The 16087-nt window shown below is 39.7% G+C and overlaps 1 protein-coding gene across 1 annotated transcript in view; it reads left to right on the plus strand.

Annotated features, from left to right (window-relative positions):
• NT5C3A (5'-nucleotidase, cytosolic IIIA) overlaps nt 1-16087 on the plus strand; it is a 177871-nt gene that overhangs the window by 105802 nt on the left and 55982 nt on the right. Inside the window, exons 6-7 of the mRNA XM_044063001.1 lie at nt 11682-11844; nt 15255-15455. Of these exons, the coding sequence (XP_043918936.1) occupies nt 11682-11844; nt 15255-15455 (364 nt within the window). The remainder of the gene's footprint in view (nt 1-11681; nt 11845-15254; nt 15456-16087) is intronic.

Raw genomic sequence — 16087 nt, forward strand, 5'->3', positions numbered from 1 at the left:
CCCTCTGTTGGGCTACAGGTCCTTCTTGCCTGGAAGCTCCTCTCGGAGGAAAACTATCTCTTTTTTACCAAAATTGGATGCATATAACCCAGGACAAATGGGTTTTAGATGTGATTTTAAAAGGCTACAAATTCCACTTTCATACTCTGCCAAGGTCTTACGGTTGGCCAGATCTGCCAAAACATCAATGGTCAGAGGCCTTAAATCAGGTGGACGCTTTATTGGCCATGAGAGCCATAGAACCTGTTCCACTCCCAGAGATGGGAAAGGGTTTTTATTCAAGACTTTTCCTGGTCCCAAGAAAACAAAATGCATGGAGACCTATTCTGGACCTCTCAGTATTAAATACGTTTCTGGAAATTCCAAAATTCAAGATGCTTACTCTGCAACAACTTCTTCCCATGCTCTCCCAGGATGCTTGGATGGTAACATTGGACCTGAAGGAGACCTACTTACACATTCCCATCAGACAGGAACGCAGAAAATACCTCAGATTCAAGGCAGGCTCGAGACACTTTCAATTCTCTGCACTGCCCTTTGGCTTATCTACTGCGCCCAGAGTCTTTACCAAGTGCCTGGCTCCAGTAGTGGCTTATTGCAGACTCCAAGGGATTCAAATTTACCCCTATCTGGATGACTGCCTTATCCAGGTGGACAGCAAGGATCTTTTACTTCAACATCTGCAGTTTGTTCAGCATCTCCTCCTACTACTGGGATTTTCAGTGAACACAAAAAAGTCACATTTGATCCCCTCTCAACAAATGATCTTTTTGGGAGCTCTTCTAAACACAAGCTTGCAAAAGGCCTTCCTGACTCCAGAAAAGCAAGCACATCTGACATCTGTTTTCAAAACCTTGGCTACTTTGACTCAGCTCACTGCAAGAAAATTCCTGCAGGCTTTGGGCTACATGGCTTCTTGCATCCTGTTGATTCCAAATGCAAGGCTTCATATGAGAAAAATTCAATGGTACCTAAAGAGTGTATGGTCTCAGCATTACCACAGCCTGGAAACAATGATACCTCTGATTCCCTGCCTCCAAAAAGAGTTCCTTTGGTGGTCCAGGATCTGTGCTTTAAACGAAGGAAACCCCTTTCGTCTGCCTCTGCCTTCTCAGATCATGACCACAGACGCTCCGGATTACGCTTGGGGAGCTCATTTTCTAGACAACTGCCAGCAGGGCTTTTGGCCAAAGAAACATCTTCACTGGCTCATCAACCTGAAGGAAATGTTGGCAGTCCAACATGCTCTTCTAGCCTTCCAGAAATTTTTGCAACCAGGACATCTTCTGATTCGTACAGACAATACCACAGTCATGTGGTACATAAACAAGCAGGGGGGCTCCCACTCTTACCCCCTTTGCAGACTAGCCATGAGTCTATGGGACACGGCTCTAAATCTGAACCTGCATCTTCAAGCTCAATTCATCCCAGGAAAGCAAAATTTCTTAGCAAACAGCCTAAGCAGAAATCTTTTGGATCCCCACGAATGGATGCTGGACCCCAACTTATTCAGCAGGATTACATCAGTTTGGGGTTGTCCTCAGATAGATCTGTTTGCATCCCATCTCAACCATCAGTTGCCTCTATTTTGCACCAGGTCCTTCCACAAAACAGCATGGAAAGTGGATGCCCTGTCTTTCAGCTGGAGGAATCTTTCGGGATATGCCTTCCCTCCTCTTCCTCTTCTGCCTCGGGTGCTACTGAAAATAAAACAGGACAGACCCAAGATTATCATTTTGATAGCTCCAAATTGGCCTCGGCAGTTCTGGTATCCAACCTTAAGACACCTGTTCTTGGAACCTCCTTGGATTCTGCCTCTGTCTCCTTCCCTTCTGTCCCAACATCAGGATCAGATGCTACACTCTCAAATCAAGACTCTTTGCCTGGCAGCCTGGCTCTACAAAGGCCTTTGATTCCTTCTGCTCTTCCCAAACAAGTTTTGGATGTTCTCTTGGAAGCTAGGCGTCCTAGCACTAGAAAATCTTATGCTTCTAAATGGAAAAGATTTTGTATTTGGATGCGGGATCGAGGTTCTGATCCTCTTCTACCTGATATTTCCTCCATTTTACTTTACCTCTCTGAACTCTTGCTTAAAGGCCTCTCTTTCTCTTCCATCAAAATTCATGCTTCTGCTATTTCGGCTCATTTCAACACTGATCCCCCCATTTTTTCTCATCAACTGGTGAGACAATTGTTGAGAGGGGCTAAGAATTTAAGACCTCCCAGAACTCCTCCTGTTCCTGCTTGGGATTTTAATTATGTTTTGGAGAAGCTTACTTTACCTCCCTTTGAGCCTGCTGCTGCTTCGGATATCAAGTTCTTATCCTGGAAAACAGCTATTTTATTAGCCTTGACTTCTGCCAGAAGGGTGTCAGAGTTGCAAGCTCTCATGGCTGTGGAACCTTACCTTATTTTCCATCAAGACAGGGTGGCATTGAGGACCAATCCTACATTTATGCCTAAGGTGATTTCTAAAGTGACTTTAAATCAGACTATTCACCTTCCTACTTTCTTTCCAAATCCTCAAAACAAAGGGGAAAGGATTTTACATTAATTGGACGTACACAGACAACTACGATTTTACCTGGACAGAACTAAAGATTTCAGGAAATCTGATCAGTTGCTTATCTCTTATGCCTCCAGTTCTCTAGGCAAGGCTATTTCTAAACAAACTATTTCCAAATGGATTGCTCATGGAATAAGGTTTTGTTACTCTCATTTTGGGAAACAGATTCCAGGCACTGTTAGGAGTCATTCTACTAGGGCAGCTGCCACTTCAGCAGCTTTTCTCAGAGGAGTTCCTACCAAGGACATTTTGGAAGCTGCCACTTGGAGTTCAGTGCATACCTTCTCTAAGCAGTATAATCTCCCTTTGTATTCTAAATCTAGGGCAGGTTTTGCCTCTGCTGTCTTGCAGGGTCTTCTGGCTGCCCCTTCTTCTGCATAACCTCCACCCTCCGTCACAGCTTTGGAATTCCACCCTACAGTTATGACTGCAACAGTGAAACACGAAGAACATAGTACAGTTGTGTACACCTACCATAAATGTAGATGTTAGAGTGTCTTCACTGTTGCAGTCGGGGTTTCCCTCCCACCATTCCCCTCTTGTTTTCTATTTGTTCTATCTCCTCTTCCTTTGTGGTGTATTTGTGTTTCCTTTGGGACACCTTTTGGATATTTTGGGGAGCTTCTGACATCTGGGGCAAGAAAGGCTGGAGAAGATGGCGTCGGCTGTCAGCTATATACCTCTGCGTTCTGACGTCAGGGTACTTGCTGGTACAGCCGACGCCAGACCCAGACTTTGGAATTCTGGCCGACCTTGGGCTGCCTGCCGGCAGGAACACCCTACAGTTATGACTGCAACAGTGAAGACACTCGAACATCTACATTTATGGTAGGTGTACACAACTGTACTTTGCAAGCACTTCAAGACTCTCTACCTACAGGGACTATAGCAATTCAGACAGAAAATATGTTGGTAGTATGGTACATCAACAAACAGGGCTGAACCAGGTCCTATCCCGTGTGGCGAGAATCTCTAAGAGTATGGAAATGGGCGATGTCTTCCCAATGCTTTCTGATTGCAATGCACATCCCAGGGAAATCCAACATGATAGCAGACAAGCTCGGCAGGGTGATGCCTCACAAGTGGTCTCTGAAACAGGAAGTTGCAGACTTGATTTTTCACAAATGGGGCCAGCCATGCAGTGATCTTTTTGCCACTCTTAACAGCAAATACAGCAGCTACTTTGCCCTAGTCCCATCACCGGGACAGTCACCCAGGGATACACTTGTTCATGATTGGCCCCGGGACTGCTTTTTGCCTTTCCACCATTCCCCCTGATCCCTAAGGTTCTTCAGAAAGCACAGTCATTGGGTTGCAAGTTAATCCTCATTGCCCCTTACTGGCCTCGTCACATATGGTTCCCATTCCTTTGGCCTCATCTGCAGGGGGAGCCTTGGAAATTGGACCCAGTTCCAGATCTCCTGATATATCAGTCAGGGGCTCTCCATCTTTCCATTCAAACTCTCAAGCTGACAGCTTGGTTTCTCCACTTCCGGTCATAGCCAGGCTTCCCAGTGTTTCCCCGGCAGTTCAACACATTTTGATTTCCTCCCATAAACCCACTACAAGGAAACTTTATACTAGTAAATGGAAGAGGTTTTCTTGTTGTGCAAACAAGAACGAGATTGATCCCTTTACTGCACCCATTTTAAAGATTGTCGAATTTCTTGCTGAAACCTTTGAGTGAGGAGCAGCGGCAGCTACTGTCCGGGTTCAGCTAGCTGTCATTTCTAATTTCCATGTGGGAGAAATGGGCTCTAACATTATGTCCCATAGGCTATGTAAAGCATTCCTAAGAGGTACTATCCTCTAAAGACCCCCCCCCCCCCGGGGCCTAAATTTAGTTTTAGAGGCTCTGATTCTTCCCACCTTTGAGCCAGCTGCTTCTTGTTTACTGACATTTTTGACATGGAAGACCCTTTTCTTAACTGCCATTACCTCAGCTAGGGGGTTTCAGAATCACAGGCCTTATATATTTGTCCCCTGTGCTTGATTTTCCACAAAGATAGAGTTTCTCTCAGAACCAACACCTCTTTCTTATCCATGGTGTGTTCAGAGTACAATTTGAATCAATCCATAGAGCTTCCTGTATTCTTCCCCAGTCATGGCAACAAGGCTGAGTATAAGCTCCATCAACTGGACGTTCGTAGACAGTTACATTTTTATTTACACAGGACCAAGGACTTCAGAAAATCTGACCAATTGTTTATATCCTTTGCAGAGAATAAGAAAGGTTATTCATTCTCAAAAGTGACCTTATCTAAGAGGCTTTCAGACACTATCATCTACGTCTGTGATTTGCGGAACAAAAAAACTTCCAGGAAAAATTAAAGGACACTCAGCTAGGGCCTTGGCTACCTCTATTGCTTTTCAAGCCACACTGCCTTTAGATTCGATCTGTGCGGAAGGTACATGGGCTAATCCTCATACTTTTATCACTCATTACAAAGTAGATGTGGTCTCCAAGCACAGGGCATTCTTTGGTTTCACGGTCCTGAAAAGTTTTTTTTTTTCCAGTGAACCACCCAAGAAACAGGTGCTGGGCACACAGTCCCAACCAGCAAGAATGAAGGCGAGATAGAGACAACAAAATATAAATGTTATGTACTCACCATAATGTTCCATGTTTGTTGTCCTTGATGTCACCTTCCTTCTTGCGTCATACCGTCCTTCCCCCTTCCTGGAGGATCGAAAGGAGTTTTTTTATTGGCTACACTGGCTTAGTTTCCCTTTACCATACCAGTTGGTTAGACCTAGTCTACCCTTCTTTCTTGCTGATTATTTACACCTTTATATGCAGGTGTTCTCTTGTATGTAAAATATAGTAATGTTTTTACCTGCATAGTCTAGTGTTGGGTTATCACAAACAAGATCTGGGTTACTACCACTGGGCATGTTGGGATAGGGGCTAGCCTTGAGCCAGTAAAAGCTCTCGAGCTATAGTATATGGCTGAGACAGAGCCGAGTATCATCTCCGAACCCAACCAGCAAGAAGGAAGGAGAGATCAAGAACAACAAACATGGAACGTGATGGTGAGTACATAATTTTTTTTTAAAGCTTTCCAGTGAATAATCTGGAAGTGCTAACTGATTTGATGTTCTTACAGTCCACAGAATTCTCAAAAGCTTTTGTCAGAACTAAGGTTCAAAAGCATCACTTTTCCAGTGCATAGCCTTACTTGTAGTCCATCTCTCACAACCATATGTTGCCACTGGGGAAAAGCATAGCTTTGACTATATATAGACCTTTATTGATGATGATGTTGATGGCTTTGCTCTTTAAATCTTATCCAGATTTGCCACACTGTTCCCTCCAAAAAGCAAGAGTCTTTTAATTTTATAACTGCCCTCACCTTCTGCAGAGATTTTTGAGCCCAGGAAAATGAAATTCATCACTGCCTCCACTTCTGTCCCATCTATTTTCAAAAAGTTGGTAGGACTAGACGATGAGATTTTAGTTTTTGATGTAAAGCAGCAATCCAGCATGTGCATTTTCTGCTTTTCACCTTCATCAACAGGCTCTTCAACTCTCCCTTGCTTTTAAACATCAGAGTGATTTCATCTGCATACTTAAGGTTGTTAATATTTCTCCTAGCAATTTTGATTCCAGCATCTGATTCATCTGTCCCAGAATTTGCATGATATACTCATTGTATAAATTGAATATATAGGGTGACAATATACAGCCTTGTCATACTACTTTTCCAATTCTAAAGCAGCCAGGAGATCAATATTCAATTCTCCCTGTTGCTAGATACTCAAAAGAAATGTTTATGTGTAGCTGTTTGCCTTTTGGATTATCATCTGCACTTGCTAAACTTTAAAGGATTATAGAAAGTTTACTACAAGATGAGCCACATTTTGCCATGTGCTTGAATGTTTCTCTTAGGTAGCGGAGGTATACCCGAGGAACATTTGCAGAACTTGCAAAAAATGTTAAACTTCATCATAAAAATAGTTTAATTTTGAAAAATATGCACAATTCCTAAATCACGCAGAAGATACAAATGTTTTCTTCCTCATAAAAAAACTCTCTTGGAGGTTCTAGCTCATGCAGGTATTCAGCTGAAAACATATTTGGTTTTACTGATGCTGTAACAGGTTCTTACTAAATCTTGCGACTTATTTCACAAGAATGTGGTAGGGAAATAAAGAAGAATTATTTTGATGAAAAACAATTATTCCTTTACATCAACTTAGTGCTGCCTCAGATTTAAATTTTTGAGATGTTCATAGGTTCATAGGTAGGTACTAGGCTATCTGCCCGAGGGCATTTATAAGCCTAGCCAGAGCGTGTTGGCTTTCGACGCCCCATTGATTAACTGAGCCTCTGTCAAGCAGAGCCAATGAAGTGATCCCAGGGGTGTATTTTCTGTTACCCATCCACTCGTCAAGGCTTCTCTTGAAGAGTTTTAGTGAGGGGCTCTGCCTAATGTAGTTAGGAATTTTGTTACAAAGCATGGGGAGTCTCTGTGACAGGAATCTACCCCTCCAGCATGTTCTGTTTATTGTTGTGGTGAGGTTTAGCTCACTAGAGTGCGTGGCTCGCAGTGACTTGGATTTCTTTAGGTGGAACATGTCCATCAATTCTGAGTTGGACATGGCTTTGTAAGTCAGGCAGAGATCACCTCTGGGTAAGCAATATGCCACTGAGTACAACCGGAGTTTTTTCAGTCAGGCTGCATAGGACATATGTTTGAGGCCAGTAATCCTCTTGGTGTGGTGCTTTTGTGGTCTATCCAGCTGTTGGAAGTGTGAGCAACGTGAAAGCGCTTACTTATTCGAATAAAGGACTTGTCTTTTCATTCATCTGGTCTGAGCAACGTGAAAGCGCTTACTTATTCGAATAAAGGACTTGTCTTTTCATTCATCTGGTTTGCTTCGTTTGTTGTGGAGTATCAACCTCTTCTGATTTTGGATTTGTGCTTTTTTTGGGAGGTGATACCTTACCCTGACCGTGTTCTTTTCTTGCTGAACTCTGCTATTTTGTTCACTGAAGGGACATGACAGAAGAAACCAGCAATGTGTTACTTGAATCCAGATCTTTGGGTCTTACAGAAATCTTAACAGAAGGTATTAATCCACTTTTAAAACTGTCTTATGCTGAATTAGCAAAAGCAGCCTCTACACACAGAGATACTGATTGGCATGTAGATGTTTTACAAACAATGAGAAAGCTCGAGGACAACCTTAGTAAAATTAAGAATGCCCAGTGGCAAAAAAGACATATGGAGGCATGCATTCATTTTAAAGTTGTTCCTAGAGGTCTTCGTTTGTTGAAAATGCCTACTTTTGGCTCTGCCTATCCTTAACTTTTGTCTAAGTGGCAGCAACTTAATTTAGATACGAGCTATGCCTACATGAGACTACTTATTGAGCAATATACTTTGATAGAGTTGGAACTTCAGCAAGAAGCTATAGCTTTAGAAGAAAAATTGACTGCAGCTCTCACTAACACACAGAAAGAAGATTCTTTCTGATATAGCGACTACAATGCAAGCGTTAGATAACCAGTAATAATTGGCAGCAGATTTTTACGTGCCAAGTTGCCAGCTCTGATGCACAACCTTCAACGAAGGTACACCCATTCACGCATGTCTCTACACAGAAGATGCTCAAGCTGAGAGTCTAACAGGACAACGTCTTACTGTGAGGCAACAATGCTACCACAGCACCAAGTAGTATTCAAACTGTCTACTTTTTTTAACAACAGAAAGTAGGCCAAGTTCCATAACCTTTTTGAGAGTTATAAATACATAATTACATAAAGGTTTTTTAAATAGTCAACATTTTTCACAGTAACATATTTGTTCATTTAGTAACTTTCTTTAGTAAATCACTGTTAGTAGCAGCAGAGTCACATAAATGTATGTTTTTTATTTATTGTTTTTTTCCCTGCCTGTGTGTCAGCCATTATCCCGCCCCCCCATCAGTCTTGAGTCCATTAGTGTCCCAATTGTGGGACAAGAGCTAACCAGAGTAAGCCGTTATCAAGGCAGCCGTTGATGACTTTGTGCTCCTGCCTGCTCCTCTTTCTTCTATGCATCACCAAGGCAGGCATGCTGTTGTACTAGTGGCTTTAGGGCATGGCTTCACCGTGAAGATTAGCTGTCAGTGATTCAAAACCAACCCCTACCTGTTCTTAGGCCAGGGAGGTACACTGTACCCCATCCTCACTGACAACATCATTGCAGTTGCAGGCAATGTGGACACTTTTTTAAGCCATAGCCACACCTGGGGGACTGACATCAGCACCTGCATTAAAGTAAGTGTCTGCTATGCACTGTCCAGCGTGTCCATGTTCTTGATCCCCCACCTCTGAATGAGAACTACTGTCACTAGCTTGGTACCACTAAGACAACATCACTAGTCTTTTGCTGCATGCCAGCACCTGCTAGCCTCTGCATCAACGAAACAGATCCATCCCTTCCTTCCCCTGGAATGGACAAGCCACTACTGGGTGCTCACTCTCCAGCAACAGAGCACTACTGAACGTGGGTTGTTTGGGTATAGTCAGGGTTGTATCCCTGTGTGCCACAGATCCAGGCTGAATGTGTGTTTTCAGTTCCATAATCTACTATTAAAGTTGTCTGAATTTTTTCACTGTGTACTCTATGGATATAACTTATCAAATACTGTTGTTAAATGCCATGGGCAGTGCACTGACACATACTGAAAAAAATCAGCAATGCAGAGTTATAATTCTGTCACACATCCATGAGTATACCCTAATATTGATGTTCATACTGTAATGGTCCAGCAGAGTATCTTCACATGTTGTACTGGAGTGTACCATGGGGACTGGTGTAATAATCCCTCCAGAAAGTCATTTTGTAATACTGAACGTCTGGCATCAAGCTCAACACAGAATATCCAAAATTAAAGGATTAGCTAGTGACCTGGCATGGCTCCTGAACTGGCACAAGAAGCAAACATATACTTCTTTCTTGACGATTTTAATATATTACTGAGTGCACCTTTTAAAGCCATGATAATGGCAAGCGAAGCAATGTTCCAGTCTGCATGTGGACTATGGTGGTGCATTTCGTGGGAAAATGTTTCTAGTCTTTAATTGATATGTATTCAAGTGGGTTGTAATTGTCATAGATGCTGATATTTTCCATGCAGCCATTGAAATTTACCAAAGTTTAGCATACGTGGTATTCCAGAAATATTAATGCCTGATAATGCAACTTGTTTTACCAGAATGGAATTTTAGATTTTTTGAAGAGAAGAGTAATTTGTTATGTAAACACTGCATCATGTAATGCTCTGCAGAAAAGGCTGTAAAGCCTTACAAGGACAACATAAATAAAATGAAAAAGTGAGACTGTAGGAAAAATTGCCATTGTTCAACTACTAAATTATCCTCAGATTACAATAGATTTCTTTCCAACAGAAATAATTATTGATGGCCTAGGTGACATGAATTTGATTAATGCCTGGGGGCTTGATGGCAGTGGCAGAGGAACATGATTGTACCCATCCTGTGGGAGAAGGGGATGTGTATGTCCAGGGCACATGTACATAGTTAAATTTCTGTGATGGATACTGGGGAAAACCACTTCATGATGCTTCCTGGGGGTGGGCGAGGCATCCTGCTGACATCAGTCCCTTGCGGAAGTCAGGGGTGGTGCCTGTTGTACCCCCACCCACAGTACATCACTGGGTAAGTACTGGAAGAGTAAGTTTTAATTAGAAAAAAAATGAATGGGCCAGTTGATTGGGCAGGGGTGATCATCAGTAGACACCAGGGCAAAAACCTGACAAAGAAAAAACAGAAAATTAATGCTTATGTCATTAAAGCTGAGATCCACATATGATTTTATTACTAGAATTGGAAGCAAAGTTCCAAAGAAAACTGAGTTCCAAAATAGTTTTTTTGATAAATGTACAAAGTCGAAGTTTTGCATAAGTAGACAAAGTGTATATGGGGAACTACACTTAAGTTCCTAAATGAATTCCTGTAGTCAATGAAAAGTTTCCGGAACCCATATCATAAGAAAATATCATTGGTCATAGTGCCTCTCTGAGAAAGTATGTTGTACAAACAAGTCACAGATACAGTACCATCCTGTGAATTTACAAAACAGCCAGAAAATTCTCTTCTACAATGGTTCCTACATCTTTACTGTCAAACCTGTAAAATCAGAGAAACCTGCACCTTTTGTGACTGAAGTTACACATTTTTCAAACTTGCCTCTTGTCACCACAACTAGATGTTTTATACAAGAAAGAAGTTCATTGGGTAGCTACTGGACATATGGAACATAAGTCATTATCCCAATTGCCCCATATACTGTCTGGTTATGTGACTTGCTTAGAGTCTGACGGAAGGCAAATGGAGGTTGAGGGAGTTAAACCCTGAACTACAAGTAGTTTTACTTGACTCTAATGCTATGTTAGATAATGGTAAAGCTTTGCTTTGGAAAGAGCTTCAGCTTCTGGGTTCACTGAATGTCTATAATATACCCAGGCCTTTCTAGTTAGAAAATGATACACTGAACTTCAAATGGAAAATAACTCTTTTGCTGGGTATAAATGGTGTACAGTAAAAATGTGCTTTTGAAACAAATATTTTCCTATACCGAAAATTCCATTTTATGCAGAATATCCTTAACATAAAAAAAGGGGATAGAGGTTGTCATATCTTGTGTATTCTGATGTTTATACATAGCTTGAAATTATGTTCAACGATCTGTAAGGGCTTCCATTTTGTGGTCAGATCCCTCTAATTCTGTGCTACTCCCTCATCTGCTGACTTGCACTGAACTTTCCGGAATATTGTAAGCTTTGGGAATATTCACATTTATATTGTTGAGCATTTACCTTGCCAAAAGTCTGGATTAGTTGTTATAGGTTTTGAACCATTTATGGTCATACTTTTATATCAAGGTTTAGTTTCACCTTCTCCTAATTGTAAAAAGTACAGATTTAATTAGGTATCCATTATCAGTCCTCCTGATTTTGTGTTCGGTAGAGCAAGATTTTAAAATAGCTTTTCAAATAAAAAGGTAGATTACTAAGTTATATACAACAGTTATAGTAGCATGCCTTGTATTATCTAACACTGTTTGCAGAAAAATTAATTCTGAGCATCTAAACGTATTTTCAGAGATGGGTATGAAGTATTCTTTGAAAAGCTTCATGAAAGCAATATTCCTGTCTTCATATTCTCTGCTGGAATTGGAGATATCCTAGAAGAAGTAATTCAGCAAGCTGGTGTCTATCATTCTAATGTTAAAGTGGTCTCCAATTTCATGGATTTTGATGAAAACGTAAGTTCTGAATCCTTTTTAAGTCATAGCTATGTTTCTTAAGGTATTTTTCTAATCTGTAAATTGACTAATAGTTGAAATGCTTCAGGAGAAATTTGTCAGCATTGCATGAGTACAGAATTTTTTTACCTTCATAATATATGTGGCATTAAAAAACATTAAGGGCACATTTGTTTTGCATTAGATTACTCTTCACAGGAGTGCTATTTTAAAAAAGGTGATGAATACATATTTTAGGTTAATTTATACCGACTTTAGTGCTACAAGGTACTGGTATTTGCATGTAATTCCTTACAACTTGAAGTAAGAAAGGTGCCAGTAGGAGGTGAATGTTAGCAAGAAGTGTTGCACAGTTCATTTCACAGTGTGGGCTGCCTGAAGCATTAATACCATACAGTGTAGACTTCTTAGACTAAAGGCGTGGTATGATCTAACACAACAACATAGTGCCTCTCTGCTGCTGAGCTGTCCATCTCCGTTCCATTTTTTAATTATGTATTTTCCCAGTCAGTGGACAATGGACTAATACAACCCTTTTTTTTCAGTCACATATTGGGCCACTGGCAGAATACAAGCTTAGGAAACTAAAACGGAATGGAAGACAAACAAACCAAAAACCCAGTAAAAGGAAACACAACCAAGGCAAAGCTCCTGACAAGAAATTAGCACTTTCATTCTTTTTATTCAAACAAGAACGTCTTCAGAAATGCAAACAGAATCTAACACTGAATTTAAAAAGGCCACATATAAGATCATGTGATCAAAATCAACCAGTAGTGACATGAAATGAAGTGAAATTCACTTATAAATATTCATTAAATAGCTTTAAAGCTATGTTGAGATAAAAAGTGAATTCACTTATAAAATGTAGTATAAAACCATGAAAAAAATGAACAGTATTTAAAAGTGTTATTAAATTCTGGAACACTGTAAAAATATTTAATATTAATGGTCTCATTGAGACCAGGGGCACGATCAGCCCTTAATCTGTTCTGCCAACTGCTTTCAACATTCCAACAGAATTTTAAAGTTCCCAGAAAAACTGTCAGCACAGACAGAGTTAATTAGAAGAAAAATAACATTTTTGAAGTCAGTATAATGTGCAGCATGTTTGGGCAAAGCTTTAGTGTGGTTATTGTTCTTAATGGCCAATACATGCTCATAAATTCTTCTGTTTGGACATCTAATAGTCTAACCCACTCCTTAACAAAAAAATAGCCTGAAAGTGCCCACATAAAGTTGTTTTAGGCTTAGAAATACCATCTACTGACTTCACTAGCCATAGGGAATTCCTACAATTGATTAATTCATTCCACTTAACTGGCATTGTGTATCCCACAGCACCCTATTGAAGGTGGAAAATCCTTTACAAGATGGGTTAGCCTTTCAACACCCGGTTTAGGCTGATCCTTGGGATGACAGTTTAATGACTGATGTGTGGCTGAGGTCTTCATTCAGTAGGGGCCGAATTTTTGAAGCAAGCCTTCTGTTCTGCTTCAGACTACATCTGCATTGTTCTTTTGGGTCCAGAGCATTCTTGCATTTGGTCAGGCCCCTCATTAAAGGGTCTGCTTAATGTCATGTAACTTTTATCATGTAAACTAGTACTCCATCCCTAGGCTCTGCTGTGGAGTCACCATACAGTGGACTGCCCTGCGCCACACTGTGGATGAGAAGCTGACCATACAGAGCCATTCCACCTTCATCTGGGTTGCCAGTCAAATCATAGTTACTATTGCTGCACACAGACTGCCTGTCTCACCTGTAGTAAGCCACCTTGGCCTTACAGGTACAGCTGTATGTGCTTTTATGTAATTTACAAATGTATTAATTTGACTTCCTGTGTGATTTTTTCCTAATTTTTTACTAAACAGTAAACTACTTAATTATGATTGTTTGTTTGGCTGTGTCTTCCAAGTACTGTTAATATATGGCATTCTTTGTCATGGAAAGGTTGCAATGTAATCCAGGAATTCAAAATTCTGCTTCGTTGCACTGGCAAAAAACAATACTCACAACACAGATAACGAAGGTTTGAGACCTACTAAAGGATAGGTATCTGCTGGACAAATCATTGTAAGAAAAGTATTTTAATTTTCCAGTCAGAAAATTGTAATGTAGATTTTAAATGATTTAATATTTCCACTTAGTAGACTGTGTTGGAGCATAGTTCAGTTCATTTATTCCTTTTGTTTACGCCTTTGTGTTTAAACTCAGGAGTAAAAACTTCAAAGAATGGTGTAAATATAACAAAAATAAAAATTCCAACAGGGCAACTTCACAAGCTTCACTATTTTATTATTACTAAAACAAGGTTAAGCACTTTTGTTTGACTAAATAATGAACTTCATCAGAACAATACTTCATTTGAAATTGCCAAGTAATGTGTAGCATTCAAATTAAATTCAAACAGTCATTTCACAGTAATCATTTCCCACATAAATATTTATCAAACAGCCTTCACATAAACTACATTTATATTCTTAAAATCTAGAAGAGTGTCAGAGGAAACACTGGTAAGTACTGTTGTGCTGGAAGATGGTAGCTCATGCAATATCTCTTGGATGAGGCTATGTGCCATAAATGTATCAAAAGTAATTAATTATCTACGTTTCTTAAACCGGGAACCAATAAATAAATCCTCAGCCACTATCGTTCAAAGTTGAAAAATAAAATTATTTACTTGAAATTAATAAGGTGAAGCATTGATTTTTCCAGTAATTATGCCAACAGTCAAGGTTTTGCACATGAACTTTAAATGGAACATACAAAAGGATTTATAATGGTTAGGACAAGACTGTCTTAACGTAAACTAGAAAATAGTGCTTTTGGCTAAACCATGGGTTTTTCAGTCCTTACAGTCAGTGATGTTGAGCTTGGTATTATCTTGCAGTAATTCCTGTACTTTCTGTACTTCTCTAACAATTATTTCTTGTATTCAGTTAGTCTGTGTGTTAGTTTCCTGTGGATTTAGTCTGAATTTTAGAAGATGATTTTTCTGATTCCACAATTAAGTTTCTAGTGGAGAATAGTAAGATTCAGCAAGCCAGAGTCCAGATAGAATTATCATGGGACCTAACTCAGCAATATTCAAACAGTTTTTTTCAACTGTAATGAATCTATCCAGTAGCAAATGTACGTTTTATATATATATATATTTATATATAGTATTTTTCAAGCGATTCCCATCACTGGTGCCTGTTAAAATACAAAGGCCAGTTGGCCTTAAAGGTGAAAAAAGCAATTAAACTACTACTTTGTTTTCACTTTTATGTTCGGTACAGCTTTAGTGCATTTTTCTTTGAAACTTTTTCCAAGATGAATACTTCTCTCACATGAATTACTTGGTTATGTGATATGATTGTAAAAAGTGGAGTAGATTTAATGATTGTTTTTCGCTTCCACTTTAGGGTATAATGATTGGCTTTAAAGGCGACTTGATCCATGTTTATAATAAAAATGACAGCGCTTTGAAGAACACATGTTATTTCAACCAGCTAAAGAACAACTCCAATATCATTCTATTGGGGGATTCTCTAGGTGACTTATCAATGGCAGATGGAGTTTCAAATGTAGAGCACATACTTAAAATTGGATTTCTAAATGACAAGGTACGAACTTTGCAAATCATAAATATGCTCGCCATACATTTGACTGTGATGCTGCTATTATCTTACATTGATCTTTGCATTTTGGAATTGTAGTATTGCTACTGTTTTACCATTGTTGGCATCTTCTGCAAAAAAATGTCTTTACTGGTAACCCCATTTTGTACTTGACTTCCACCAGCTATGAACCACAATTTATGATGAGAAATTGTAATATACAGTGGATATAAAAAGTTTACACACCCCTGTTAAAATGCCAGATTTGTGTGATATAAAAAAGAGACCACAAAAAATCATTTCAGAACTTTTCCCACCTTTAATATGACCTATAACCTGTACAATTCAATTGAAAAACAAATCTGTTGGGGGAAAAATATAAAAAATAAAAAACTTACAATAGGCTGGTTGTTTAAGTGTGCACACCCTTAAACTAATACTTTGTTGAAGCATTTTTTGATTTAATTACACCATTCGGTCTTCTTGGGTACACACCTGGCATCAATTAAAGAGAGACTGATTAACTCCAAATAAAGTTTAGCTGTTCTAGTAGGATTTTCCTGACATTTACTCAGTTGCCTGCTGCAGCAAAAAGCCATGGTTCAAAGAGAGCTTACAAAGCATCAAAGGGATCTCAT

Source organism: Protopterus annectens, chromosome 2.part1 (assembly GCF_019279795.1).
Source record: "Protopterus annectens isolate FY-2018-M chromosome 2.part1, PAN1.0, whole genome shotgun sequence".
Classification (NCBI taxonomy): Eukaryota; Metazoa; Chordata; order Ceratodontiformes; family Protopteridae; genus Protopterus; species Protopterus annectens.